Genomic DNA, 24,095 nt, shown 5'->3' on the forward strand with positions numbered 1-24,095 from the left:
TACTTGCATTTCTTAAGTTGGGGCAGGACTATTCTTAACTGAAATGAGCCCAGCCTTGTCTCAGCTCCTTTCCCTGCTTTTTTTGGGCTTGTTTCCCCCACAAGTGCTGTATCGAGGTTAATTCGACTGTCCTGCCCAGGCTATTCCTGTCGATTGCTTTGCCTCCTACAAACCGCCACCTGCATGTTCAGCGCTTGCTGGCCAGTTTTCCTTGACCAACTTGTCTCTCCCTCCCACCTGAGCGGGAGGTCGCTGGAAGGGCACCATGATCCCTTCACCAGCACTTGGGCTCAGAAATGGCACCCGAAGATGAGCACTCGGTGAGTTCATGCAGGGTTTGCTCTGCAGGGGAAAACCGAGGGGTAAAGGTGCCTGGAGGCATTGAGATAAGGAACCCCGAGGGAGACTTTGTCCCCCCCCCCGCCCCGAGCTGTCACGCAATGCGTTTCTCTGCCCCGTGTCTGTCAGCGTTTCACAACCTGCTGGGCCCGAGTCAATGCCAGACCCAGTCCCGCCCCCAGCCTGGCGGAGCTCCCGCGGAGTCCACGGGGGACGTGGCAGGCTTTGCCAGCGGCCGGAACTCCTGCAACGCAGCCCACAGAAGCGGAGGCGCTGGGGCGAGGGAAGGAGCATCCCTGACGGTGCGAATCAAGGTACGGCCGCTGCAGCCGCTGCCGGTTCCCGCGGGCCCTGCCCGGCTCCGGCAGCCGGGGGCGTCGGTTCAGGCTCTTCACCCCGCTCTCGTCTTCTGCTCCTTCCTCCTTTAACTTAACGCTTTTGCCAAACTATCCGATCTCTTGCGCTCTCTAAGCTCCCGCCTGCAGCTGAAGGATGCTGCTCCGGTTCCTGCCGCTGTCCCCTCCGCCGGAAGCGATACGGCTGCAACGCCGCGGCTGTGCCATCCCTGACCGGCGGCGGAAGGGCTCAGCAGCCCGGCACAGCCGCTTCTACCCACCGCCGCGGGGCCGCTCGCCTCTCAGCCGCGCTCTCCTCCTCCGGGGCCGCCCCTTAACCTGCGCCCACACAACCGGAGCCGGCGGCTGCCGGGGGGGTTCGGCGGCCGCTTCCCGGCCCCCTCCGCCCCGTCCCGGGCTGCGCGCGCCGCGCCCCGCCCCGGCCGCTTCCATTCTGCGCCCCGTCGGGGGTGGGCGGGCTGTGGCCCCGCGGCCTCTCCCATTCCACCTGCGGGGGCGCGCGGCCCGTGTCGTGAGCGGAAGGCGGAGGCGGCTGAGGGGAGCGGGGACCCCGGGTGAGCGGAGGGACCCCGGGGGCTGCGGGCCCTTCCCGGGGGCAGCGGCACCGCCGCGGGGGCGGGGGGGAGGCCCACCGTCGAGGTTTTCGCCTCAGGCCGGTTGGCGCTCGGGGGTCCCTGGGGCTCCTCGGAGGGGCCGCCTGCCCCCGGCCGCGCCGCCCTCGGGGGCCCTGCCCTCGACGTGGCCTTGCTGGGCCGTGCTCGGTGCCGGGATGCAGGGAGAGGCTGCCTTCCCTCACCTCCGCCCCTGCCAGCAGCTGCCCTTCGGTTGCCTGCGTGACGCCCTTGCTGTTGTACCGACGGTTGCTCCCCGTGCTCCTTTTCAGACTTTTCCAAATCACAAACTGCAGCAGATTGTTTAAGGTTTCAGACAGATACGGCAGAATTAGGAGCGAATTATAGCGCGCGTTGGCCCTCGAGCTGGGGAGGTGGGATTGCGGCTGGTGGTTGAGAGTGCGCCCAGTGCTTTTCAGTGGGAAAAGTCTCTTTCCATCTGCAGGAGGGAGGCCCCGCAGTGAGCTGGGTCTTGCTGCTCTCTCCCCACAGCGCTGAACAGCCATGGAGAGGTTGCAGCAGGTCGTTGGGCGGGCGAGAGCCGCCTTCAACTCAGGCCGGTGCCGCTCGCTGGAGTTCAGGATGCAGCAGCTGAAGGCCCTGGAGCGGATGGTGCAGGAGAAGGAGAAGGAGATCCTGGCAGCCATCAAGGCAGATCTGCACAAGGTCTGGGTCGGGGGGTTTCTCCCTTCTGCTGTGCATGGAGAGTGGTCAGCCCGGAAGGGAAAGTGGGAAGGCCGAGGGCTGCCTTTGCCGTGCCAGATGGCTTTTGCTGATGTTCCCCATGGTCCTCCTTCTCACTGTGGCTTGCCAAGGTCTGCTGGCACCGTTTCTAAGAAGGAGCTAGTCCGAGGCAGGACTGTGAAGCTGCAAAGGCAGGTCCTGGCTGTCAGGTTTAGGCTTCTGCCGCAAACTGAGCCTCACGCACTCGGACTGAGCACCTTGTGTCTGGGGTCCTTTGGGGCAGCGCTACCAGTAACTGCCCTGGCAGCCACTTGGAGCCAGCAGAATTTACCTTGCTTCCCCGGGCTGCTGCGGTGGGTGCGGGAGGTGGGTGCCTTTGCCATCCCCTCCCCAAGCTCCCTGTCATTGTAGAGTGGGCACAACGCATACAGCCATGAGATCCTGGGTGTGCTGGGGGAGCTGGCCCTGGCTGTGGACAAGCTGCCATCCTGGGCAGCCCCTCAGCCTGTGAAGAAGAACTTGCTGACGATGCGGGATGACGCCTACGTCTGCCCCGAGCCGCTGGGGGTGGTGCTGATCATCGGGACCTGGAACTACCCCTTCACCCTGGTCATGCAGCCTTTGATCGGGGCCATCGCAGCAGGTGGGGACCCACTGCAGCCCCTGTCCTTCGTGGGGCCGTGGGCAGGTGCTGCGGGAGGCAGGAGAGGAGCGTGAGGGCTCAGGGGCCACGCTGGGTTTGTCTTGCAGGCAATGCTGTGGTGGTGAAGCCGTCGGAGATCAGCGAGAACACAGCTCGGCTGATGGCTGATCTCCTCCCCCAGTACCTTGACCGGGTGAGTGTGGCCCCGTGCCTGATGTAATTGTCTTGAGGAAATATCTGTCATGCTTTCAAAGGGCTTCTTCAGGTTAGAGTAAAATCATTTGCCCACTCTCTCCAAAGGAGCATAAGCCCATGATACAAGAAGGGTTGAATTACTCTTAGAGTACAGAGACATGTTGACATATTCTTCCTGTGTTGTTACTGCAACGTGACAGCCTTTTTGACATTCATGACTGTGTAAAGAGGTGTGTATGTACTTCTCACTGCACTAATTGCTCTCTTGGACACTGTGCTGGGATTGTGCTCTCTTGGACACTGTGCTGGGATTGTCTCTAGGTAAGCCCAAGTTTGCATTGGATGCTGGCTATGCCTGACTCTTCCTGAGAACTGGGTGCCATTTGCTCAGTGGCAGTACGTCCCGGGTTTTCATGTCCTGCTGAGCCACACTCATAGCGGGAGGTGTTGTTTCTTCTCCACTTGCCTGGCAGTTCTGACATCCGTAGCGCTGTGTCACTGAGGCTGTTGTGATAGCAGGGCCTCCCTGTGCAGTTTCCTCCAGGGAGTTAGTGCTTTCTCTAGGTGAGGAGTGAGAGCTGAGGAAGGAGACAGCCCTCGGGAGAGCCCGGCCGTCGTATGTGCCCTTGGTCTTAATGTGTGGGAGTAGGTTCACAGCCTGACTCAGCCCTGGCCTCAACCTCCATTTCTTTTACTTCATGTGGCACAATACAGCAAGTTAAACTCCATTTCAGGGGAAGGAGCAGAACTTGTCTCTGTTATCGAAGTCCTTTGTCCAGACCCTAACGTAGCTCACAAGTGAGTCTGCTCCATGCAGAGCTGCCCCCTTGATATATTTGCTTTAAATGAAGGTAACTGCAAGGCTCTTGTTTGCCCCGCAGGAGCTGTACCCTGTGATCACTGGAGGAGTACCTGAGACGACAGAGCTGCTGGAGCAGAGATTTGATCACATCCTTTATACTGGCAACTCCAGAGTGGGCAAAATTGTGATGGCAGCGGCTGCCAAACACCTGACGCCCGTCACCCTGGAGCTGGGCGGCAAGAGCCCCTGCTACATTGACAAGGACTGTGACCTGGCTGTTGCCTGCAGGTCAGGCTGTTGCAAGCCCTCAGTGGGCCGTTGTCCCCAGACTGTGGGTGTCGCTCAGGCGTTGTTGGCCAGGCTGTGGGGGCTGGAAGGGACTGACCATGGAGAAACCATCTCCCTTTCTCCTGTAGGCGGATAACATGGGGGAAGTACATGAACTGTGGGCAAACATGCATCGCCCCAGACTACATCCTCTGCGACCCGTCCATCCAGAGCAAGGTGGTGGAAAACATCAAGACAACTCTGCAGGTGAGCGTGGAGTTCCTTGTGGTGTGGGAGTTGTCCCCATTACAGCCCAGGTCGGAGATTTGTAGCTGCAGCCCTGGAGCTGTACCTGTTGTGAAGGTGTGTCGAGTGCCTTGGTTCTGATGTGCCCTTTGGCAGGAATTCTATGGGGAAGATGTGAAGTCATCTCCAGATTATGAAAGGATTATCAACAAGCATCACTTCAGGAGGATCCTGGGCCTGCTGGAAGGGCAGAAGATCGCTCATGGGGGAGAGGCAGATGAAGCCTCCTGCTTCATAGGTGCTTCTGGCAGCTGTTGGGGAGGTGGAGGATGGGACCTTCCGCTGGCAGTGGGTGCCTTTTGGGGGCTGTGTGTGTGTCTGTGGCTTGCTTGGTGTGCATTGAACACAGGCAGTGCTCCAGATGAGGTCCTGTGATTGACCACGTCTTCTGTCCTGCTCACGCCGTCTCCTGCCCTCCTGTTTGCCTCAGCACCGACTGTCCTCACCGACGTTTCTCCGGAGTCAAAGGTGATGGAGGAGGAAATCTTTGGACCGGTCCTCCCCATTCTGACAGTGAAGAGCGTGGACGAAGCCATCGAGTTCATCAACGGTCGGGAGAAGCCCCTTGCCCTGTATGTCTTCTCGAACAACAAGAAGGTGGGTCTGGGCCGTGCTCCCCCACGGAGGCATCTCTGTGCAGTTTGATCCTGAGTGGCTCCCTGTAGGGCCCATGTCAGCTCCTCTTTGCTTGTGAATCGCAGTGTTTGCCTCACGGAGGACCGCGAGTGTCCCCAGTCTCCAGCTGCAGCGCTTTGCGTTTGCATGACTTTGTGAAATAAAAGGATAAAAGGCTGAATTTCCTCTTTGTTGCCATGTAGTCTTTCATGATTAATTTAGTTACTTTTAATATATTGCTAGGGAGGCGAGCTCCCAGATTTCCAGCTTTCGCATCCCTCCTCTGAACTTTCCCACTTTCTTTGAGTTAACATTGCACAGAGAGGGCTCCTCTGAGTTGTGAGCCAGCGGAAATTATCGTGATGGCCTGTTGGCTCGTAGCTCCCCTTGCAGTTCTGCTCAGTTATGTGATCTGGTCTCTTCTGGGCTTTTGTAATGTTCTGTTTCGTTTTTTTCTTTTGTCAGTTAATCAAGAGAGTCATCTCGGAAACCTCCAGTGGGGGTGTTACTGGAAACGATGTCATCATGCATTTCTTCCTTTCAACCTTACCCTTTGGTGGTGTCGGTAAGTTACTGGAGCTCCTTAAGTGTTGTGACTTGATGCGGGGTGTGACCCAGGCAACAGCAGCAGTTGGTTTGTGTCTAAGTACCCCTGCGCCTCTTAGAGCCAAAGGGTCTCTGTATAGCAGATCTCAATAATAAATTCTTGGAGTACATTAGGAAAGGGGCCAAAAGAGAAAACACCTTTGGGCGTGTTTTGGGGAAGGCTGAAGCATTTAGTGCAGACTGATGTGAAAGGTGCATTAAAAACATCAGCTGCGATCGGAGTGATTCGCAGTAGTTGCAGGAGGAAGGGTAGGACTTCAGCTTGGGGAGAATTGGAACAGGTTATGGAACAGCCTACGGGAGCTTTGCAGAAGAGGGTTTGGGTGTTACGGTGCTCACAAGCTGACTGTGAACCAGCAGTGTTCTGCTGCTGTGAATGGCACATGCTGTCCTGGAATCGGAAAATGGAGGTGTACCCTGCAGGGTTCCTTGGGAAACCCTTCTCACACAGCACTAGTCGGATCTCAGAGCCTTGGCACGGTGCTCTGAGAAGGAGCTAAATCCAGGGAAGAGCTGGAGATGGCTCAGAGGCCCAGGGAACAGCGCACGCAGTGACACAACGAAGTACTGAAGAGTATGTAGTGAAAACGGGGTGGGGAAGAAGAGGGATGGAGTACAGATGGACATCTTGGAGACTGAGAAGTGCTGCAGAGAGAAAGGAACAGTTGTCCTCTCTGAAGGAATATAGAGGAGAAGTTGTGCTTTTAAACTGCAGCAAAGCAGTTGTAGGGTAGGTAACATGCACTGCAGCTGGCAAGCAACTGGAATTTTCCTGTGCTGCTTGTCCTGCTGGTGGCCTCAAGTGGCCAAAGGTTTGACTGGCTGAGCCTGTGGTGTGACCTGCCTGGGTTGTGTCTCAGGTAACAGCGGGATGGGCGCCTACCATGGCAAGCACAGCTTTGAGACCTTCTCGCACCACCGTGCCTGCTTGATCAAGGACCTGAAGATGGAGGGTACGAACAAACTCCGGTACCCACCTGGCAGCTGGAAGAAGGTGGATTGGGCCAAGTTCTTCATCTTGAAGCGGTTTAACAAGGGCCGAGTGGGACTGGTCGTCTTGGCCCTGCTGGGGCTTGTGGCAGTGGTGGTGATGATAAAGGTGAGCTTTGGCTCTTTGCCATCTACATGAGTGCATGTGCAGTTCATCTGATCTTCTGCAAGTTCTGTCTTTGCAACTGCAGGCCTTTCTTAGAGCCTGGCCTGTTTTTTCTGTCTCGAGGCTTATGATATCTGTCCCACCTGAAATTACCAAGATCTGCTTCTCACTCTTGCAAGTGCTACCTAGAATAGAAATGTCCTCAGCGAAATCTCCTAGGCTGCTGTACTATTTGTTGCTCTGCCTTGGTAGGTGACGCCTGTGAGAAGCTCCTTGCAGAGGCAGAGTTTGGTACATTTTGGACAGGTCTCTTAGGAGTGATTTCAGTTCCCAGGCTTTCTTCAGCGACGTTGTGAGCTGTTCCACAGCCTAGCCCAGCCGGCTGCAGTTTTGTGCCACAACGCCCTGGGGAAGGGAGGGCTGTGTCCTAAAGCCTAGGGCTACAATGAGCCCTCGTTCCTCACCCAGTTGCAGCCCCCATCTGACCTTAGCTCAATTATTTCCATTTCCTCTCCTGTTTCTGGCTGACTAGTGTGGAAGGGTGGGATGTCCTCCCCTCTGTGCGGGAGGCAGAAGCCTGCTGGTGCTGGCTGGAGGACTCGAGATGCCTCCTGAGGTGGAGGGGTAAGATCTAAAACTCCAAGTGTGATCGCTGGTGGTTATCTGTGGCTGGTGGACCAGGCACTATGTGTGCCTGCGCTGGCTGCTCCTTGCAAAGCTCAACTGTGCATCCTGGGGGTTTAGTAGGCTTAAGGGAGCAGCCGCTGAGGGGAGAGGAGACGGCAGGGTGGATCAGGACTCTGCTCTTCAATCTGTTCTGTGTTGTTACTGCTGCAAGGAGATGTGCAGGAGTCCAACAAGCAGGGGGAAATAACCTGCCTGCAGATCTGAGTCCAGGAGGAGGTGTAAGAGCCAACAACTGGCTCAGGCCTCGAAGCACCAGCCAGGGAGGCAGGCTCTGTCTAGGTGAATGCCTTCTCAGCAAAGAGGGGGAAACTCACAGCATCTTGAAATCATTTGGGTTTTCTCAGAATCACCAGTCTGTGCTGAAGAGAAAAGCCCTCTTGATTGTGCTGGCTGTTCAGAGGCTGGGCTGGCTCAGTGTGTGGTAAGGAGGAGCAGGTTTCAGAGCACTGCTGTGGCTGTCACAGTGAGGTAGGAGCTTTTTTCTTCTCCTGTGTGTAGACCCGATTTGAGATCGGGCAAAGCCTTGTTAGAGTAGTGAATGTGGGGCTGGCAGAAGGTTCCCCCTGGAGCCAGAGAGCAATGCTTTCCCTGGCAGTGCTCGGAGCTCATACAGCGTCCAAGATAACCAGCCGTCAGTGCATGCCGAGGGGGCAGGAGGCAGGCGAGCTGGACCCTGGGGAAGTCACCCTGAGTGAGGGGGCTTTGCTTCAGGCTCTTCTAGAAAGGGAATTGGTTTTGTTTCAGCAAATCCTTCACAGGACGTTGGTGTTGTGTTTTGCTTTCACAGATGGTTTTCTACTGAAGAGAGGAGAAGGCGCCACGTGCAAGTCATACTCTGAGTGCTTGCTTTTTCTTTGTTGCCTTAAGCTGAGAAGTCATTTTTTTCTTTTGTGCTGGGTTATTTCAGTGAGCTGTCGAGCACACCAAGTAGCCTTAGAGAGGCACTAACCAAGACAAGGCTCAGACTGCTGTTTACTAAAAAGCCATGCCGAAACAGAGGGACCAGTGGGTACAAGCTCTCAAAAGGAGGACTGCAGAGCAAGAAATACCATTCCCTACCTCCACCCCATGCCATGCAGAGTGCTGCTTCCAGGGACGCGCACACTGTGTCTTGCACCAAACCCCTTACCTCCCTTCAGTGACAAACAGCAGCTTAAGTTTCAGCGGTGATTGGGTTGACAGTGTTTTCCCTGCAGTTTTCAGGATGGTCTGTCTTCTGTTGTGCTCCGAACAGCCGCCCTCTTGGTAACAAGTCTGAGACAGGCCATGCTGGCTGATGCATTTTACCAATAGTGATGGTTATGAATAAACCTAGTGAAGTTCCCCTTGCCATCTAATTGAGGTGAAATATTCACAGATGTCTGCAAACCAGAATTGTCCACAGCTGGTCAGGGGATGCAGGCTGACAGGCTCTGGGTTTCATCGTGTGCCTGTAACAATTATTTGGCAGTTAGAAAATTACAAAGATGATGCCTGCACTGCCTGTATTTTGCTGACAGGAGTATCTTATGCTCAGACAAAAGAATTTTAAGGCCTGTTTAGAGAAGTGGGAATCACGAAGTACCCTGTTGTGGGTTAGCCCAGGTGGGCATCTGAGCTCCACACAGCCGCTCGCTCACTCCCCCAGTGGGATGGGGAAGAGAATCGGAAGGGTAAAAGTGAGAAAACATGTAGGTTGAGATAAAGACAGTTTAATAGGTAAAGTGAAAGCTGGGCGTGCAAGCAAGCAAATTAAGGAATCCATTCATTACTTCCCCTTGGCAGGCAGATGCTCAGCCGTCCCCAGGAAAGCAGGGCTCCATCACGCGTAACTGTGACTCGGGAAGACAGACGCCATAACTCCCAGTGTCGCCCCCGCTTCCCTCTTTCCCCCCTCAGCTTTTATAGCTGAGCACGTCATATGGTCTGGAATATCCCTTTGGTCAGTTGGGGTCAGCTTTCCCAGCCATGTCCCCTCCCCGCTTCTTGCCAACCCCAGCCTACGCACTGGCAGGGCTCTCTGTGAGAAACAGAGAGACCTTGACTCTGTGCAAGCACTGCTGGGCAACAGCTACACCATGAGTGCGTCCCCAACACTGTTTTGGTCACAAATGCAAAACGCAGCACTATCCTACTATGAAGAAACTTAGCGATGATGATGAAAATTAACTCCATCCCAGCCAAAACCAGTACAAACCCATTCCTGGTCAGATTCCTCCAAGGGAAAACAATTACTGGAAGCGTGTGTACTCCTTTGTGTTCGAGCTTCTGGGTCTGCTGTAATCTTGCACTGGGAGATAATCTGGAGCTTATTCTAGCTTGGGGAGAGGATGCTGGAGAAATTTAAGGTGAAAGGACCTTAGAAATATTAATGTTTAAATAAGGAAAATTTTAAAAGTATTATTAAATGCAATTAATATAGGGTAGAAAATTATATTTACTGTGCAATAAGTGGTGCATGTCTGGTAAAAATCCATGTGCTAAGCCTTTTTGATGATATATTTTGCAAGTACTAAATAAACACTAAGTAAATAATAAACTGAGCGTGGTAAGTCCCTGCAGTCTCCTGCGGAATCCTACCTCTCCTCACTCACGGCTCTGGCCACGGCTTGGCTGAATGTCACACGTGTGTTGCGAGGTGCCTCTGCCCCGGTGCAGGAGCACAGGTCCTAAGCACGATGGCCTCCCCGCTTGTGGGGAAGGATGCCACAGAGCTCTGGCTGGGGAGCGCAGGCAGGCTGCCGAAGAGGTGCCCGGAGGCAGGCAGGGTGTGGGGTGAGGCGGTGCTGGGAGCTGTGGAGGAGTTGGACTGTTTCTCCTCCTGTCCTGTGCAAATCCATCCCCTGATTGCCTCCCACCTGCAGGCGCTGCCCGTTCGGGGTTTGTTCAGATCCGGATGATAGCGTGGGCTGCGTTCGTTGGCTCCCGACGGCTGCTGCGGCACAGGAAAGCGCTCCCCCGGCCTCGTGCATCCAACGTGGGCAAAGCCACGTGGTCTCTCGCAATCCCGCACGGGCGGCTGAGTCACTGCCCCGGCTGAACGCGGCGATCCAGGGCTTGTGTACTCACAGCGTGAGGATATATCTGGGTAAAGGGCATTTTGTATCTAGCGAGAGCCCTGAGCCCGGGCCAGCTGTCCTCTTGTGGGAGGAGAGATTGCTCCGAGCCATGTCAGGGGAAGGGCTTGCGCCTGCTTGCACTCGCTGCGGGAGACTGGTGGAGAGAGAAGCTTCTCTGAAGGTAACTTCCTTTTTTCCTTCATTTTTTAATGATTCATCTGCTTGCTTGGTCAGGATCAGAGCTGTGGCACGCAGCTGCGGCAACGGGCAGGGAAGGGCAGATTTTAACGATTGCAAGGGAACCTCGGTGTCTCCTTTGGTTACGCAGGGACTGCAGGCAGATCTCGGGCAGATGCCCACCAAGGCCACGGTCATCTCCATGTTTCAGCTCCTCGGGAGCATCCCTGTGAGCAGAGGGTAGGGTGGCTGGTGGGTTTAAGGGTACCCCCGAGCTAGGAGAAAGCACCTGCAGAACAAGATCTGTCAGCCATCCCCAGAGACACTGGGTTGCCCTGAGAGGTGCCCTCCGTTGGCGGACCCTGCACAGGGAGGACGGGGCATCAGAGGTTGGGAGCCCTGAGCAGTCACCTTGGGAGCAGGAGGCCACCCAAGGAGGAGAACATCTCCCAGCCTTGCTCCGGGTAGGACATCTCTTGTGGCCCCACGTTGAGAGTTCCCAGGCCTGAGCAGCCCTCGATGGCCCCGCAGCGAGCTGGGTCTTGCTGCTCTCTCCCCGCAGCGCTGAGCAGCCACGGAGAGGATGCAGCAGGTCGTTGGGCGGATGAGAGCGACTTCAACCCGGGCCGGTGCTGCTCACTGGAGTTCAGGATGCAGCAGCTGAAGGCCCTGGAGCGGATGGTGCAGGAGAAGGAGGAGATCCTGGCAGTGCCATGGTTTAACCCCAGTCGGCAACTAAGCCCCACACAGCTGCTCACTCACCCTCCCCCCCCGGTGGGATGGGGGAGAGAATCGGAAGAGCAGAAGTAAGAAAACTCATGTTTTGAGGTAAGAACAGTTTAATAATTGAAATATAATAATAATAATAATAATAATAATAATATTGTAATGAAAAGGAAAATAGAGAGAGAGAGAGGAACAAAACCCAAGGAAAAAAAACAAGTGATGCAACCACTCACCACCCACCGACTGATGCCCAGCCCGTCCCCGAGCAGCGATCACTCCCCCCGGCCAACTCCCCCCAGTTTCTATACTGCGCATGACGCCATATGGTATGGAACAGCCCTCTGGCCAGTGTGGGTCAGCTGTCCTGGCTGTGCCCCCTCCCAGCTTCTTGTGCACCTGGCAGAGCATGGGGAGCTGAAAAGTCGTTGACTAGTGTAAGCACTGCTCAGCAACAACTAAAACATCCCTGTGTTATCACGTTATTCTCATACTAAATCCAAACGCAGCACTGTACCAGCTACTAGGAAGAAAATTAACTCTATCCCAGCCGAAACCAGGACAGGGAGCCATGAAGGCAGATCTGCACAAGGTCTGGATTGGTGGTGGTTTCTCCCTTCTGCTGTGCATGGAGAGTGCTCAGCCCTCAGGAAAGCAGCAGCCCCAAGGGCTACCTTTGCCGTGTCCAATGGCTTTTGCTGATGTCCCCCATGGTCCCAGATTACCTTTTCCTGCCTCCCCAGGCTGCTGCGGTGGGTGCGGGAGGTGGGTGCCTTTGCCGTCCCCTCCCCAAGCTCCCTGTCATTGCAGAGTGGGCACAACGCATACAGCCATGAGATCCTGGGTGTGCTGGGGGAGCTGGCCCTGGCTGTGGACAAGCTGCCGTTATGGACAGCCCCTCGACCTGCGCAGAGGGACCTGCTGCTGATGCGGGATGAGGTCTACATCTGCCCCGAGCCGCTGGGGGTGGTGCTGATCATCGGGACCTGGAACTACCCCTTCGCCCTGGTCATGCAGCCTTTGATCGGGGCCATCGCAGCAGGTGGGGACCCACTGCAGCCCCTGTCCTTCGTGGGGCCGTGGGCAGGTGCTGCGGGAGGCAGGAGAGGAGCGTGAGGGCTCAGGGGCCACGCTGGGTTTGTCTTGCAGGCAATGCTGTGGTGGTGAAGCCATCAGAGATCGTGGCTCGGCTGATGGCTGATCTCCTCCCCCAGTACCTTGACCAGGTGAGGGCAGCCCCACGTCACTCCCTGTGTTTCTCTGTGCTGCGGGGATGCACCAGATTGGGGTGACCCTGACACACTCGCCCCACAGGAGCTGTACCCCATGGTCACCAGGGAGGTAGCCAAGACGACAGCGCTGCTGACCTAAAGATGTGATCACATCCTCTACACCGGCAACTCCACAGTGGACAAAATCACGATGGCAGCGGCTGCCAAGCACCTGATGCCCATCAACCTGGAGCTGGGCGGCAAGAGCCCCTGCTACATTGACAAGGCCTGTGACCTGGCCATCGCCTGCAGGTCAGGCTGTTGAAGCCCTTGGCAGGGGCTCAGTGGTGGGGCAAGTGGACATCTCCAGGCTGTTGTCCCCAGACTGTGGGTGTCGCTCAGGCGTTGTTGGCCAGGCTGTGGGGGCTGGAAGGGACTGACCATGGAGAAACCATCTCCCTTTCTCCTGTAGGCGGATAACATGGGGGAAGTACATGAACTGTGGGCAAACATGCATCGCCCCAGACTACATCCTCTGCGACCCGTCCATCCAGAGCAAGGTGGTGGAAAACATCAAGGCAACTCTGCAGGTGAGCGTGGAGTTCCTTGTGGTGTGGGAGTTGTCCCCATTACAGCCCAGGTCGGAGATTTGTAGCTGCAGCCCTGGAGCTGTACCTGTTGTGAAGGTGTGTCGAGTGCCTTGGTTCTGATGTGCCCTTTGGCAGGAATTCTATGGGGAAGATGTGAAGTCATCTCCAGATTATGAAAGGATTATCAACAAGCATCACTTCAGGAGGATCCTGGGCCTGCTGGAAGGGCAGAAGATCGCTCATGGGGGAGAGGCAGATGAAGCCTCCTGCTTCATAGGTGCTTCTGGCAGCTGTTGGGGAGGTGGAGGATGGGACCTTCCGCTGGCAGTGGGTGCCTTTGGGGGCTGTGTGTGTGTCTGTGGCTTGCTTGGTGTGCATTGAACACAGGCAGTGCTCCAGATGAGGTCCTGTGATTGACCACGTCTTCTGTCCTGCTCACGCCGTCTCCTGCCCTCCTGTTTGCCTCAGCACCGACTGTCCTCACCGACGTTTCTCCGGAGTCAAAGGTGATGGAGGAGGAAGTCTTTGGACCGGTCCTCCCCATTCTGACAGTGAAGAGCGTGGACGAAGCCATCGAGTTCATCAACGGTCGGGAGAAGCCCCTTGCCCTGTATGTCTTCTCGAACAACAAGAAGGTGGGTCTGGGCCGTGCTCCCCCACGGAGGCATCTCTGTGCAGTTTGATCCTGAGTGGCTCCCTGTAGGGCCCGCGTCAGCTCCTCTTTGCTTGTGAATCGCAGTGTTTGCCTCACGGAGGACCGCGAGTGTCCCCAGAGTTGCTGGAGGCTCCCAGTCTCCTGCTGAAGGACTCTGGGTTTGCAAAGCTCCCTGTGCGCCTCAGCCAGCCGTCCCACACCAGTGGATGCCGGTTCCTTGCACGTCTCCTGCTCCTGCTCCAGGCTTTGTTGTGCCAGCTCAGGAATTTAGGTCAGGGCTTTGCACTGACACAACAGCCCCGGGCAGTTCAGGTGGGAGGGCTGAGGATCGCCCCAGGCTCCAGCTGATGTGCCATCAGCTCCAACCTGTCCCGCTCAGATACAGGCTTTTCGCTTCATGGCTGTTCCAGCTGGGCAGATCTTGTGCTTAAGTAATGTAAACCCGGCCTCTCTCAAGGAACAAGGCACAGCCTGTCCCCCCCCACCAAGGGGATGCAAGCATCACCTTGACACCCACCTGCTCTGATAAATGCCATGGTGTTGGTGGCCCGTCTTTGATTTCCCTCTGTTCTGTGCCATCTCTCATTCTGGGTAGCTGATCAGGCGGGTGATATCGAACACCTCCAGTGGCGGTGTGACAGCCAGCAACGTCTTCATGCACTCTGTGGTTCTGGATCTGCCCGTCGGCGGTGTGGGTGAGTCCCTGCTCCATCCCATACACCTGGTTTCAGTGTCCCAGCAGCAGCCTCTGACTCACGTGCCGTCATGCCCGTTTGGCAATTCAGGAACCTTCAGCTGCATTTTCCCATTAATATTATTTTCACTGGTGGGTTCCTTTGTAAAAAAAAAAAAAAAAAAAAGGCTCATTAGTGGTTGGAGCAGTGTTGGTGCCAGCGGGAGAGGAAAACCCTCTGGCACATCTGTCGGCAGCTCCGCTTCTCCTGTGCTGGGGCGTGGGACGAAGTTGCCTGTGGCCAAGCGGCTGGTTGAGTTTCCACGGTCACTGTCAGACTCATGGCTTTGTGGCCAGGACAACCCGGCTGTGTGTAGAGGGCCGAGGTCTTTGGTGTTTCTAATGGCAGGTTGCTGAACGTCGTCCTTATGTCCCACTGCTTGAAATAAGAGACTCTGCTCCTCCTGTCCCTGACCCCAGTGTAGATTTTGTGGGAGAAGCAGGACTGGCCCTGGGGACGAGAGGGCTGGTGCCGTTCACATTTCAAGGGTAGGTGCACACAACCAGCCCGGGCACCGGTTCAAGGCAGCGAGCAAGTCCTCACTTATTCCTGGCTAGTTATTAAAGCTGCTCTTTGCTTCTCTGCCCTTGGGGAGCAGAGCAGCTGCTCCAGGTGTGAGAAGCACTGCAACCAAGCTTTCCCTGTGTCCTGGGGGCTGCCAAACAGAATTTAAGAAATGCAGCTGTCGCTGTGCAGGGTGTCACCTGCCTGGGTTGTGTCTCAGGTAACAGCGGGATGGGCACCTACCACGCCAAGCACAGCTTTGAGACCTTCTCCCACCACCACGCCTGCTTGATCAAGGAGATGGAGGGTACGAACAAACTCCGGTACCCACCTGGCAGCTGGAAGAAGGTGGATTGGGCCAAGTTCTTCGTCTTGAAGCGGTTTAACAAGGGCCGAGTGGGACTGGTTGTCTTGGCCTTGCTGCGGCTTGTGGCAGCAGTGGTGGCTTTGGCTCTCTGCTGTCCGTGTGAGTGCGTGTTCCCAGCTCTGTCCCCTGAGCCCCACCTGGTCTCAGCCTCCATCGCCCCGTTGCCTCAGGCTCTGCTCCCTCCCCGTGGGACTCAGCCTTGTTCCTGTGCCTCTCCAGATGGTGCCCCGCGGACGAGAGGGGTGATCGGCGGCCAGCAGCACACTGGACCTGTAACCCGCCGCTGCAGTCCTAGTACTGAACGTTTTTTTGCTGCAATTTCTGTTCTTCCAAGGCAGCCAATGCACTGAAGAGGTAGAAGCAAATGAAACACGCCTAAAGCAGAGAAGCTTCAAGCTGGAGGCTCTGGCTCCTGCTGAAACACAGGAATCGATTCAGACCTGCATCTTTGGTCATGCCTCAGCAGTGAGTGGCAGCAGGTGGAAGGAGGCAGCATCTGCCCTGCTTTGCAAACAGGAGCCCATCTAAAAGCTCTTGGAAACAGGGGGGAATCGTTTGTCACAAGGGTATCAAAACAAAGCCAGTTGTTACTGAGCCTGTTATCTACATGATGTCTTGTGTGATCCCCACAGAAACCTGTCTTATACCAGCGATAAGCCTAACAAAATGTGGGTGTTACTGATGGGGACAGTCCAGGCTGGTTGTCCCCAGCAGCCTGCCCAGAGCAGAGGGAAAGAGCCTCTAAGAACCTGCAGCGTCCCATCCTTGAAAGGACTCACGACCAAACGGGTGATGTCTCGTTGCAGGGGAAACTACCTTTAGCCATCCAAGCTGTGCAAAGGCCACCTGAGGTGACAGCAAAGGCTTTTTGAGCTGTGGCCGCACTCTGCCCCAAGGACTGGAGGAGCACCAGGCACTGCCACGCTGCTGGCGCACTGCATTTGGGGCTGCTGGGGACAATGACAGGGGCGTTGCTGTGACCAGAGTCCTGGGTCTGGGGAAGTCCTTGGCCAGAGAGCTGGCTGCTTAGCCAATCTCATCTGTAACTGAATTTCAATTTTTATTGGTTTACGGGTAGTCTTTTACCTCCAAACTTGTAACTGAGAGCTGACCTTGAGCCTTGCTGAATAAAACCTTTGTTTTACTGTGAAGGACACCTGCGGCAGGGCAAGACCCACGTGCCCTGGGCTCCCGCACGGGCTGCAGCCCCCAGCGTTGGATGTTCCCCTGCTCTGGCCCAAGCCCTGCTCTCAGCCTCCACCTAAAGGAGCCAGCCTGAGTCCAGCTGGGTTTATTCTTTATTTGGCATTTGTCACAGAGCAGCGGTGTGAGCCGGGCTGCGCTCGGCTCCGGTCGGTGGGTGATAGCCAGCAGCATGGGCTGGAGGGGGTTACCCGCATGCTCGGCGTGCGTCGGGCAGCCCAGAGCAGTGTTTTGGGTGTTGGAGCAGCCACAGGGCCCGTTCCCGAGCGATGCCTGAGCAGATGCTGCTGAAGGCTGATGGGGGCCCTTTGGCTCCCATGGGACAGGCATGTGCTGGATTCTCTCGCTGGCCGGTCTGTGCTTTGTACGTCCATCCATCAGGAAGGCCTTTCGCCCCCAAAGCAAAGTCCCCGGAGTCCCTGGTGCGAGTCAGTGTTTGCTGGTCGTCAGCTTTATGACAATGCCGAGCACAAGTACTGCGACGGCTGCGGCTGCTGCCAGCCCGCGCCGGATGATCAGCTCCTTGGTGGTCGTGGCGGTGGCTGGAGAGGACGTGGCAGGCGTGGCTTCCTGGGGCTCCAGCTGGTATGTCGGTCCCTCCATCCTGGTGATGCCCGTAAGCACGACGCTGTTCTGGGCATCCACTCCCGCTGCAAGGAGAACGGGGCAGCGTCGCCGAGGGCTTTTGGGGGGACTGAGGGGTTTCTTGGGAGGGTTTTGTCTGAGGTCTGAAAGCACGTTACGCGCAACCCAGAGTGTGGAGATCTCCAGCCCTCGACGGAGCTTCGGTAGGACCTGGTGTCTGCAAGGTGAGAACTGCCCAGCGTGCCCCATCCCTCCAGGTCGTGCCCCCCACCAGCCTCCATCACCCTCCCGAGCCCACCCTTGTAATTACTGTTTTCCCAGTAACTGAGGGCATCACCAGCGCTACGCTGCACCCCCATTTCATGGGCTTATTCCTGGCTTATGTGAATCCTTGGGGACCCTTCCTGGACCCAAACCCACCACCACACGCAGTGCCCAGCTCCCCCATCCCACCGTGCCCAGCTCCTGGCCATACCTACGCAGCCCCGCACTGTCATGGCAGGGGGGTAAGCATGGGGTGGTGGGGCTGGCCCCACATCAGAGGGAAGCGCCTTGCAGGAGGGTTCGGGGCCTGGGTTCAGCTCCTCTGGCAGCGGCTGGGTCACTCCTGCGCGGCGCTGAGCCTGCGGGAGGGAACGCGCTGGGTTTAGCCGGCGGTGCGTGGTGCGGGAAATCCGCACCGAGCAAAGCCAACATGTCGCCTCTCACGGGGTTCGTCCGGCTGGAAATGGCACTGTGTAGCTGAAAGATGCCTGAAATGAGAGATGCTGGCTGGTGGAAACCCCGGAGCTGTTGGGGCACGAGGTGACGCTCAAGGCTGCACGGTTGAGGTAGCCTCGGTCACCCCGTCTGCTTTGTGCTTCGCGTCCCCAACCAAGGGTAGCACGGGGTGCAGACGGAAACCTTGAGGCCATTGAGTGCATGCGTGGGAGGGAGCTGAATACAGGGACATGGCTGTGGTCATGGTCACGGGAGCCCGGGGTTTTGCTGGGGGCACTGGAGGGCAGCCCCGGGCAGCGCTGGCCCGTGGGATTGAGCCCTTGATGCTGTCTCATCCCGCTGCGATCCCAGCCAAGGCACCGAGGACCTTCCCGCTGGCAGGGCGCAGTGCTGTGGGTGCGCGGGTTACCTCCTCGGCCGCCTTCCTCCAGTCCGTGCGGGAGATGTAGGCGATGAAGCAGGTGCAGAGGATGGAGACACAGACGAGCATGCTGAGCCACAGGCCTGCAGAGGGCACGCCGGTGTCACCCAGGTGCCACGGCCAGAGCAAACCCAACCGAGACAGCATCTCGGGACAGCAAGTCAAGAAAGGGGATGTCACCGAGGTCAGCAGGGACACGGGGACGGGGCAGCCGTGGGCACCTGCTGAGGGGCTGCCCAGCAGACCTGGCAGTGGTTGCTTTTTCCCAGTACAATTAAAAGCTCTCAGTAGTTGCAGGGGCCATCCCAGTCCACCCCAGTGTGCCCAGTCCCCAGCCAGGTAGGAGGGAAGAGCCAGGCGGGAGGGTCACGGTGAGCCATTGGTGGAGCTGGGGGGAGCCCCGTCTACCCGCGGGGGATTTGGGGGCATGCAGAGCTGCGTGCCCGGGGGTCGGTACCTATGACGCCGATCCTGGCCACGAAGAGCAGCACGGCTCCGAGGGGCAGGCCCACACCATAGTAGCTCACGGCGTTGAGGATGGCACCAAATTTCTGCTTGCCTATGCCTCTGAGCACCCCGCTGCAGGCGCCCTGCCAGGGAGAGGGAGAAGGGCTGGGGCCAGGGCTGGGAGCACCGCCTCAGCCGAATTCGGGGTTCTGCTGCTGCCTGGGGGCTGGTAAACCAGCCTGGTGATGAAACAGCTCCCCACCTCTGCCTGGTTATTTCTGTGTCCCTGCCTGGTCCTGTGGGTTGGCATCTCTTTGTGCACTTGGTGTTTTCTAAGGGGTGATCCCAGGAGCTCTGCAGGGTCCCGGTGCGTGTGCCGGTGCCCACCCACAGCCCGAGGGAGCCCCGACAGACCTACGGTGCTGCCGCTTAGCACCAAGGTCCCGTACCAAAAATAGCAGCATCGCCGGGGACTTACACACATGGCTTCAAACAAGTGGAATACAACGTAGACAGGCATGACCCAGGCCACCAAGTCAACAATCTCCCTGGGGAGAGAGAAGAGCCAACGATCGCTTTTGGGAACCAACCTCTGCACACCGGGGCCGGGAGCCGGGGGCACTCACTTGTCGTAGGTGAAGATGTATCCCAGCACATCCTTTGTGGCAGCTAAAATGGCCCCTGTGGCTATGCAAAACCCCCCTGAAAAACAGAGCAAAGAGCTGAGCCTGGCCCGGCCGTGACGAAGAGCTCGGGAGCAGCCGAAGGGAGAGAGCAGGGGACACCGGTGTGTGCCGCGGGCAGAGAACTGCAAACTCTCCCTGCCCCTGCTGTGCCTGGAAGGAGCCCCGGCAAAGGCTTCCCGGCGTGCGGGTGGCCTGACCTGTGCAGAGCAGGCTGGTGGAGGAGGATCTCTTGGCCGTCTCGAAGTCGCCAGCACCCAGCGCGTTCCCCACCTGCACGCTGGCAGCCGTGCTGAGCCCTAAGGGGATCTGTAACCACAGGGCTGAGGCTCACGTGTGCATCCGGGTAATGGGGCCATCGCAGCAACAGCAGAATAACCACCCGGCAGAGAGGGAGATGGAGTTCAGGATTTAGTTTAAAACATCTCCGTAGGAGAGATAGGCAGGAGGACGGAGAAGCTTAAGCACAGAGGGGCAAGACCAAGATTTGCTGGAGCTGATTTTTGCTGGGTGTCCATACTGGACTGTCCCTAGGGAGTCCCTGGTCAGAAATAATAACCCCCAGCCCTTACCATGAAAGCGACAACGGACACCTCGTAGATGATGGACTGGGCAGAGAGCTCTATGACGCTCAGCAGGCCTGGGGGAGAGGAGAGGGTCAGCGCCGGGTTCAGGCGCCCGGCAGAGAGCTGCTCTCAGCCCCCACGACTGCCACGGATGCTGCTCTGGGTCACAGCTCCCCCTGTCCGCTGACCTATCAAGAAGCTCCCGATTTCGTAGGTCCACCACTCGATGCACATCATGAGCATGCTGGGGACAGCCAGGGAGATGAAGCTGTCCCACTCCAGCAGGCACTCGCTGGACCAGCCTGCAGAGAGGGGAAACGTCACCTGATGGATGACCAGACTGGCCATGTCTTACATCCTCAAGAGCACCCGAGGCAGCTGGAGGTGCCGTTCCTGTTTGCAGAGCCACCAGGGCAATGCTCCTCAGCTCCACAGGACCTCAGCAACAGAGCGTGCACGTACGAGCTCTGCTGGTGCCATCCTGTGGGCCACAGAGCAGCGCAACCCTCAGCTCATCCCTCCCGGAGCAGAGCACCTAAGGACAGCCTCATGCCTACGTCTGTGCTCATCTGGCTTTGGGGCTGAACCCTACGAAGCCTCAGCAGAAAGTTTCATTTCTCCAGAATTAATGTTTACTGCCCGGCACGGTGCTCTGCCAACGCTCTCGCATGACGTGCTGCCACCGAAGCAGCACCACGTTCCTGGGGTGTACCAGGCTGAGGTTAATATTTCACCATCAAGACTAACAAAATTCGCTTGATAGAAGTGGTGGAAGATTCATGAACACTCATGTAAAGCGGGACTCGGAGGGAGCTGGGGAAATGCCCTTACCTCCCCAGGTCTTCACGTGGAGTTTCCTGCCTATAATATACAGGAACAAGAAAATGGTTTGTGAATACTGAGCAACGGTGTTGGCCCAGGCAGAGCCCCTGCAAAGGAAATGAGAAAGGTTGTCAGCATCCTGCTCACGCCTCCCCGGCTCAGGGTGCCAGAGCGTAACGTTCTGCCGTGCCCCCGCGAGCACCGGATGTTCGGCCGTGCCTGGCGGTACTGACGTCCCTGAAAAGTCCCTTGCATTGCCAGGTGTTGTGTTTTCCCCCCCGTGGGATGCAGGCGCTACTCACGTGATGCCTAAGTGGAGCACGTAGAGGAAGATGCAGTTTGCGATCACGTTGACGATGTTGCCGACGATCCCGCTCAGCACCAGCGGCCACGTGATCATCTGCAAAGAGGAGGAGATGGGGGCTATGGCACCTCCACAAAAGCTTCGGGAGAGAGGTGCGAAGGTCCGCGCCAGCCCCGTGCTCAACAGATTTCCCAGTCAAAAAATAAACCTCTGATTATGTCACCCGCTTGGAAAATGAGTGTGTTGGAGGTAAATCCCTGACGTGGGGAAGCGTGAAGGGAGGTCCATCAGGCAGGCGGATACAACTGGCTGTGGGATGGGGTGATCTCCAGGGTCGGAGCTGCTCTGGGGCACCCCAGGGGGGTGGTGGGGATAAACGCTGCCTTGCCACCGGGAACAGCGAGCACAAAAACCCCAGGTGCGTGGTCAAGGGGAGCCCCAAGCCAGGTCTGACCCTCCGTGGGTGTGAGGGCTGCAGGACCTACCTGGTTCTGCAGGTATCTTGTCTCCAGGTTATACAGAAAAACTGCCTGAAAAGGAAATTGGTGGATGAGGTGAGGCCAGGGCTGAGCAGGGGCTGTGCTGCTGCGGTGGAAAACAGGAGCAGGATGGCCGGTCCCTATGCACGGCCAGCATCCCAGGGTGCCCACAGGGACTCACCGGGAGAGCAGGGGCAAACGCCGTCACGTAGCGCTGGGTTAACCTGGGGGACGCGAGAGGTATGGTCAGCAAAGCCCTGGCCACAGACCCCCCAGCCCCGCCGTGCCAGGGAGGGACGAGGCAGTGGTGTCTGGGCCACCTGACCTGGAGACCTCGGGGTCCTGGCGGATGAGGAGCAGGAGCTGTTCGATGTTGATGAGGATGGCGCAGCAGGGGAAGCAGCAGAGCAGGAGGATGAGGGTGGCACGCTGCAGGATCACCCCCACGCGCAGCAGGTTCTTGCTGCCGTAGGTCTGCAAGGCAGGAGGGTGGCAGTGAGCTCTGCTGCGCCAGCAGCACGCAGGTGCTGGGGGAATGGGGACCCCACGGAGCAGCCCAGACCACCCAGGAAGGATTTGGTATTTCAAGGGGAGCACAGAGCTCCCCGTTATGGGATTGCCTCTTGGGGCAAGCTTCCCCAGCTCGCAGGTGCAGCCAGGGATCCATGCAGTGTCTGGGCAGCATCAACTGATGCTGGAAAACCCCGTGTCTCCAGGATAAGTGCCAGCATCTCTTACCCACCTGTGATATCAAGGTGTCACATGCCGAAGACAAACCATAACCTACAGAGATGGCAGTAACATTTATAACCTGGAAACAGGAGTTAAAAAAACAAAGACCGAATGTGAGCATTTAAGACTTCTAGGTAGGGAGAGGAGCTAAAAGGAAAAGTGGGAGTCTGAAATCTCCTCTGTCCTTGTCCGCCTCCATTCCCGTATCCCGTCCCAGTGTCAGTGGGTGGGAGCTGGAGCCCAGCACCAGGACAGCCCCAGGGGTGCTTACAGCGATGGCCAGCGTGACGGAGGCCAGCTCGACCTTGCCCAGGTGGCCGCAGAATATGGAGCTGACGAGGTGTATCAGGAAGATCAGCAGCTGGATCAGGATCTAAGTGCAGGGAAGAGGAGAGGCGAAGGTCAGAGATGCAGGTGAGCAGGGGCAGCAGTGCTGGGGGGAGAGCTCCGGAACAGAGCACGGGACAGGATGGTGGCTGTACACATTCAGCTGAGTGCCTATAACCAGTCAAGCAACCCCATCCCCCTGGCATGTCAGGTGAAGCTGAGCAGAGGTTTCTAGCCCCTTGCAGCACTCTGGGTCCATCTTCTCTGGGAGCTGTTGGAGGTCTCATGTCGGCTGGGCTCCTCTGCCTGGGGGACCTGCTCCCCAGGGTGCCCGTGGCATTGGGCTGCGGTCGCAGCCACCCCAACACACCAGCTCTCTCCTCCCGGGGTCCTTACCAGTGGTCCCGCCAGCACCAGCAGCTTCTTTGCATCCTCCCAGAAGTTGTCCGGGACCAGGCTCTGAAGCCAGCGGCGTTTCTTCCCGCAGCTGCCGGGCGTGAGATCGTGCTGGCCAGTGGCCATCGCTTCGCTGAAGCCGTTCTCCTCGGGAAGGTTCGCCTGCTTCATGCTGCCGCTCTGCCAGGGGAGTGAAACAACCCTCTTCGTCCGCGCTCTGTTAAAACCACCCTGCCAGGGTGAGCAATGTGTAACCACAGTGGGGTGAACTTCAGCCGGGGCCGGGTGAGCTGACCGCATGCTCCCTGCAGCTGGGTTGGCGATGGGAAGTGCAGGCAGCGGGTCAGGGCAGGGCACGGAGCTGGGAGCCCAGTGAGGGTCCTGTGCACCGCTGTGGGCAGCGCGGAGGAGCCCGGACGTGCAGCGCAAGGTGCTTGCTGCCTGCCCTGAGCCAGTGTAGGGACTGAGTCTTCCCAAATCGCTCCTGCGAGCCCTCCTACCTCTCTCCTGCTTTGCCGTGGCTCCACCGGATGGTGGGCTGGAGGGTCGTCCTCCTCTTCCAGCAGCGATGGAGGATTCATGGGTCTGTGTGCGGTCTTCCGTGAGCTGCTGCCGGCAGTGGCGGGGCTGCTGCCCATCTCGGCCCCTCTCATCACAGCACGGCAGTGGCCAAGACAAGCCGGCCCCATTGGCTCCAGCTGTCCGCCTCGCACAGCACGGCAGCGTCGGGTTTCACCGGCACCGCTCCGCCAGGCCAAATATAGCATCCTGCCTTGGCCCACCGCAGGGCAGGGGAGGTGGAGGGGAGCTGCCGCCGCGGTGCAGACCCTCTCCTGCACAGAGCGGGAGGTGGGCTGCGGTGGGAATGGGGACCCCACAGAGCAGCCCAGACCGCCCAGGAAGGATTTGGTATTTCAAGGGGAGCACGAAGCTCCCCGTTATGGGATTGCCGCTTGGGGACAAGCTTCCCCAGCTCGCAGGGATGGGGTAGCCCCCAGGGCAGAGCAAGGCAGGCTTCTTCCTCTCCCCAGGCTCCCATCCCAAAACTACCTGGACTCTGAGCAGGGCACAGCCTGACACATCCTCCCCACATCTGGGCAGAGGCTGCTGACGTCGGGGTTGATGGCTGTTTCAAGCTCCTTTATGTCACTTCTTTTCATTCCCAGCTCACAGGCAACCAGCACCGGGTGCCAGGAGAGTTGTG

General features: G+C 57.6%; 3 protein-coding genes across 6 annotated transcripts; 2 read left to right on the forward strand and 1 right to left on the reverse strand.

Annotated features, from left to right (window-relative positions):
* Positions 1–493: 493 nt before the first annotated feature.
* Positions 494–9,740, forward strand: ALDH3A2 (aldehyde dehydrogenase 3 family member A2). Of its 4 annotated transcripts, none has more exons than XM_072882505.1 (12): positions 494–653; positions 1,799–1,972; positions 2,402–2,633; positions 2,741–2,826; positions 3,710–3,918; positions 4,047–4,164; positions 4,300–4,441; positions 4,634–4,800; positions 5,284–5,383; positions 6,285–6,523; positions 7,552–7,675; positions 7,995–9,739. In XM_072882505.1, the coding sequence occupies exons 2-11, from the start codon at positions 1,811–1,813 to the stop codon at positions 7,630–7,632; spliced, it is 1,536 nt and encodes a 511-aa protein (XP_072738606.1). In that variant the 5' UTR covers positions 494–653; positions 1,799–1,810; the 3' UTR covers positions 7,633–7,675; positions 7,995–9,739. The 4 variants fall into 4 exon arrangements, with proteins under 4 accessions (XP_072738606.1, XP_072738605.1, XP_072738608.1 ...); XM_072882504.1 differs by lacking the exon at positions 494–653 and adding an exon at positions 1,120–1,249; XM_072882506.1 differs by lacking the exon at positions 494–653 and adding an exon at positions 1,143–1,249 and having other exon boundaries at positions 1,752–1,972; positions 7,995–9,740.
* A 1,926-nt stretch (positions 9,741–11,666) lies between these two features.
* LOC140660983 (aldehyde dehydrogenase, dimeric NADP-preferring-like) lies at positions 11,667–16,342 on the forward strand. The gene is made up of 9 exons (XM_072882508.1): positions 11,667–12,187; positions 12,295–12,371; positions 12,460–12,668; positions 12,829–12,946; positions 13,082–13,223; positions 13,415–13,581; positions 13,686–13,913; positions 14,197–14,296; positions 15,060–16,342. The coding sequence occupies exons 3-9, from the start codon at positions 12,568–12,570 to the stop codon at positions 15,554–15,556; spliced, it is 1,353 nt and encodes a 450-aa protein (XP_072738609.1). The 5' UTR covers positions 11,667–12,187; positions 12,295–12,371; positions 12,460–12,567; the 3' UTR covers positions 15,557–16,342.
* A 267-nt stretch (positions 16,343–16,609) lies between these two features.
* On the reverse strand, positions 16,610–23,544 carry LOC140660981 (multidrug and toxin extrusion protein 1-like). The gene is made up of 18 exons (XM_072882503.1): positions 23,392–23,544; positions 22,892–23,071; positions 22,440–22,541; positions 22,179–22,247; positions 21,762–21,910; positions 21,618–21,660; positions 21,443–21,487; positions 20,956–21,053; positions 20,663–20,760; positions 20,020–20,133; positions 19,838–19,905; positions 19,466–19,574; positions 19,209–19,284; positions 19,061–19,130; positions 18,593–18,725; positions 18,124–18,218; positions 17,470–17,617; positions 16,610–17,059 (listed from the first exon to the last, which is right to left on the reverse strand). Exons 1-18 carry the CDS (start codon positions 23,542–23,544, stop codon positions 16,839–16,841), a joined length of 1,971 nt encoding a protein of 656 aa, XP_072738604.1. The 3' UTR covers positions 16,610–16,838.
* Between the last annotated feature and the right edge of the window lie 551 nt (positions 23,545–24,095).

Source organism: Ciconia boyciana, chromosome 17 (genome assembly GCF_034638445.1).
Source record: "Ciconia boyciana chromosome 17, ASM3463844v1, whole genome shotgun sequence".
In the NCBI taxonomy this organism is placed as follows: Eukaryota; Metazoa; Chordata; class Aves; order Ciconiiformes; family Ciconiidae; genus Ciconia; species Ciconia boyciana.

Excerpts from the sequence above, each read along its gene's own strand:
- ALDH3A2 (XM_072882505.1), top strand. The coding sequence starts at position 1,811 with ATGGAGAGGTTGCAGCAGGTCGTTGGGCGGGCGAGAGCCGCCTTCAAC. Across the intron at positions 2,827-3,709 it reads TCCCCCAGTACCTTGACCGG|GAGCTGTACCCTGTGATCAC; the intron begins GTGAGTGTGGCC and ends TTTGCCCCGCAG. Across the intron at positions 4,442-4,633 it reads TGAAGCCTCCTGCTTCATAG|CACCGACTGTCCTCACCGAC; the intron begins GTGCTTCTGGCA and ends TGTTTGCCTCAG.
- LOC140660983 (XM_072882508.1), top strand. The coding sequence starts at position 12,568 with ATGGCAGCGGCTGCCAAGCACCTGATGCCCATCAACCTGGAGCTGGGC. Across the intron at positions 12,947-13,081 it reads ACATCAAGGCAACTCTGCAG|GAATTCTATGGGGAAGATGT; the intron begins GTGAGCGTGGAG and ends GCCCTTTGGCAG. Across the intron at positions 13,224-13,414 it reads TGAAGCCTCCTGCTTCATAG|CACCGACTGTCCTCACCGAC; the intron begins GTGCTTCTGGCA and ends TGTTTGCCTCAG.
- LOC140660981 (XM_072882503.1), bottom strand. The coding sequence starts at position 23,544 with ATGAGAGGGGCCGAGATGGGCAGCAGCCCCGCCACTGCCGGCAGCAGC. Across the intron at positions 21,911-22,178 it reads GTGACACCTTGATATCACAG|ACCTACGGCAGCAAGAACCT; the intron begins GTGGGTAAGAGA and ends CCTGCCTTGCAG. Across the intron at positions 20,134-20,662 it reads CCACGTGAAGACCTGGGGAG|GCTGGTCCAGCGAGTGCCTG; the intron begins GTAAGGGCATTT and ends CCCTCTCTGCAG.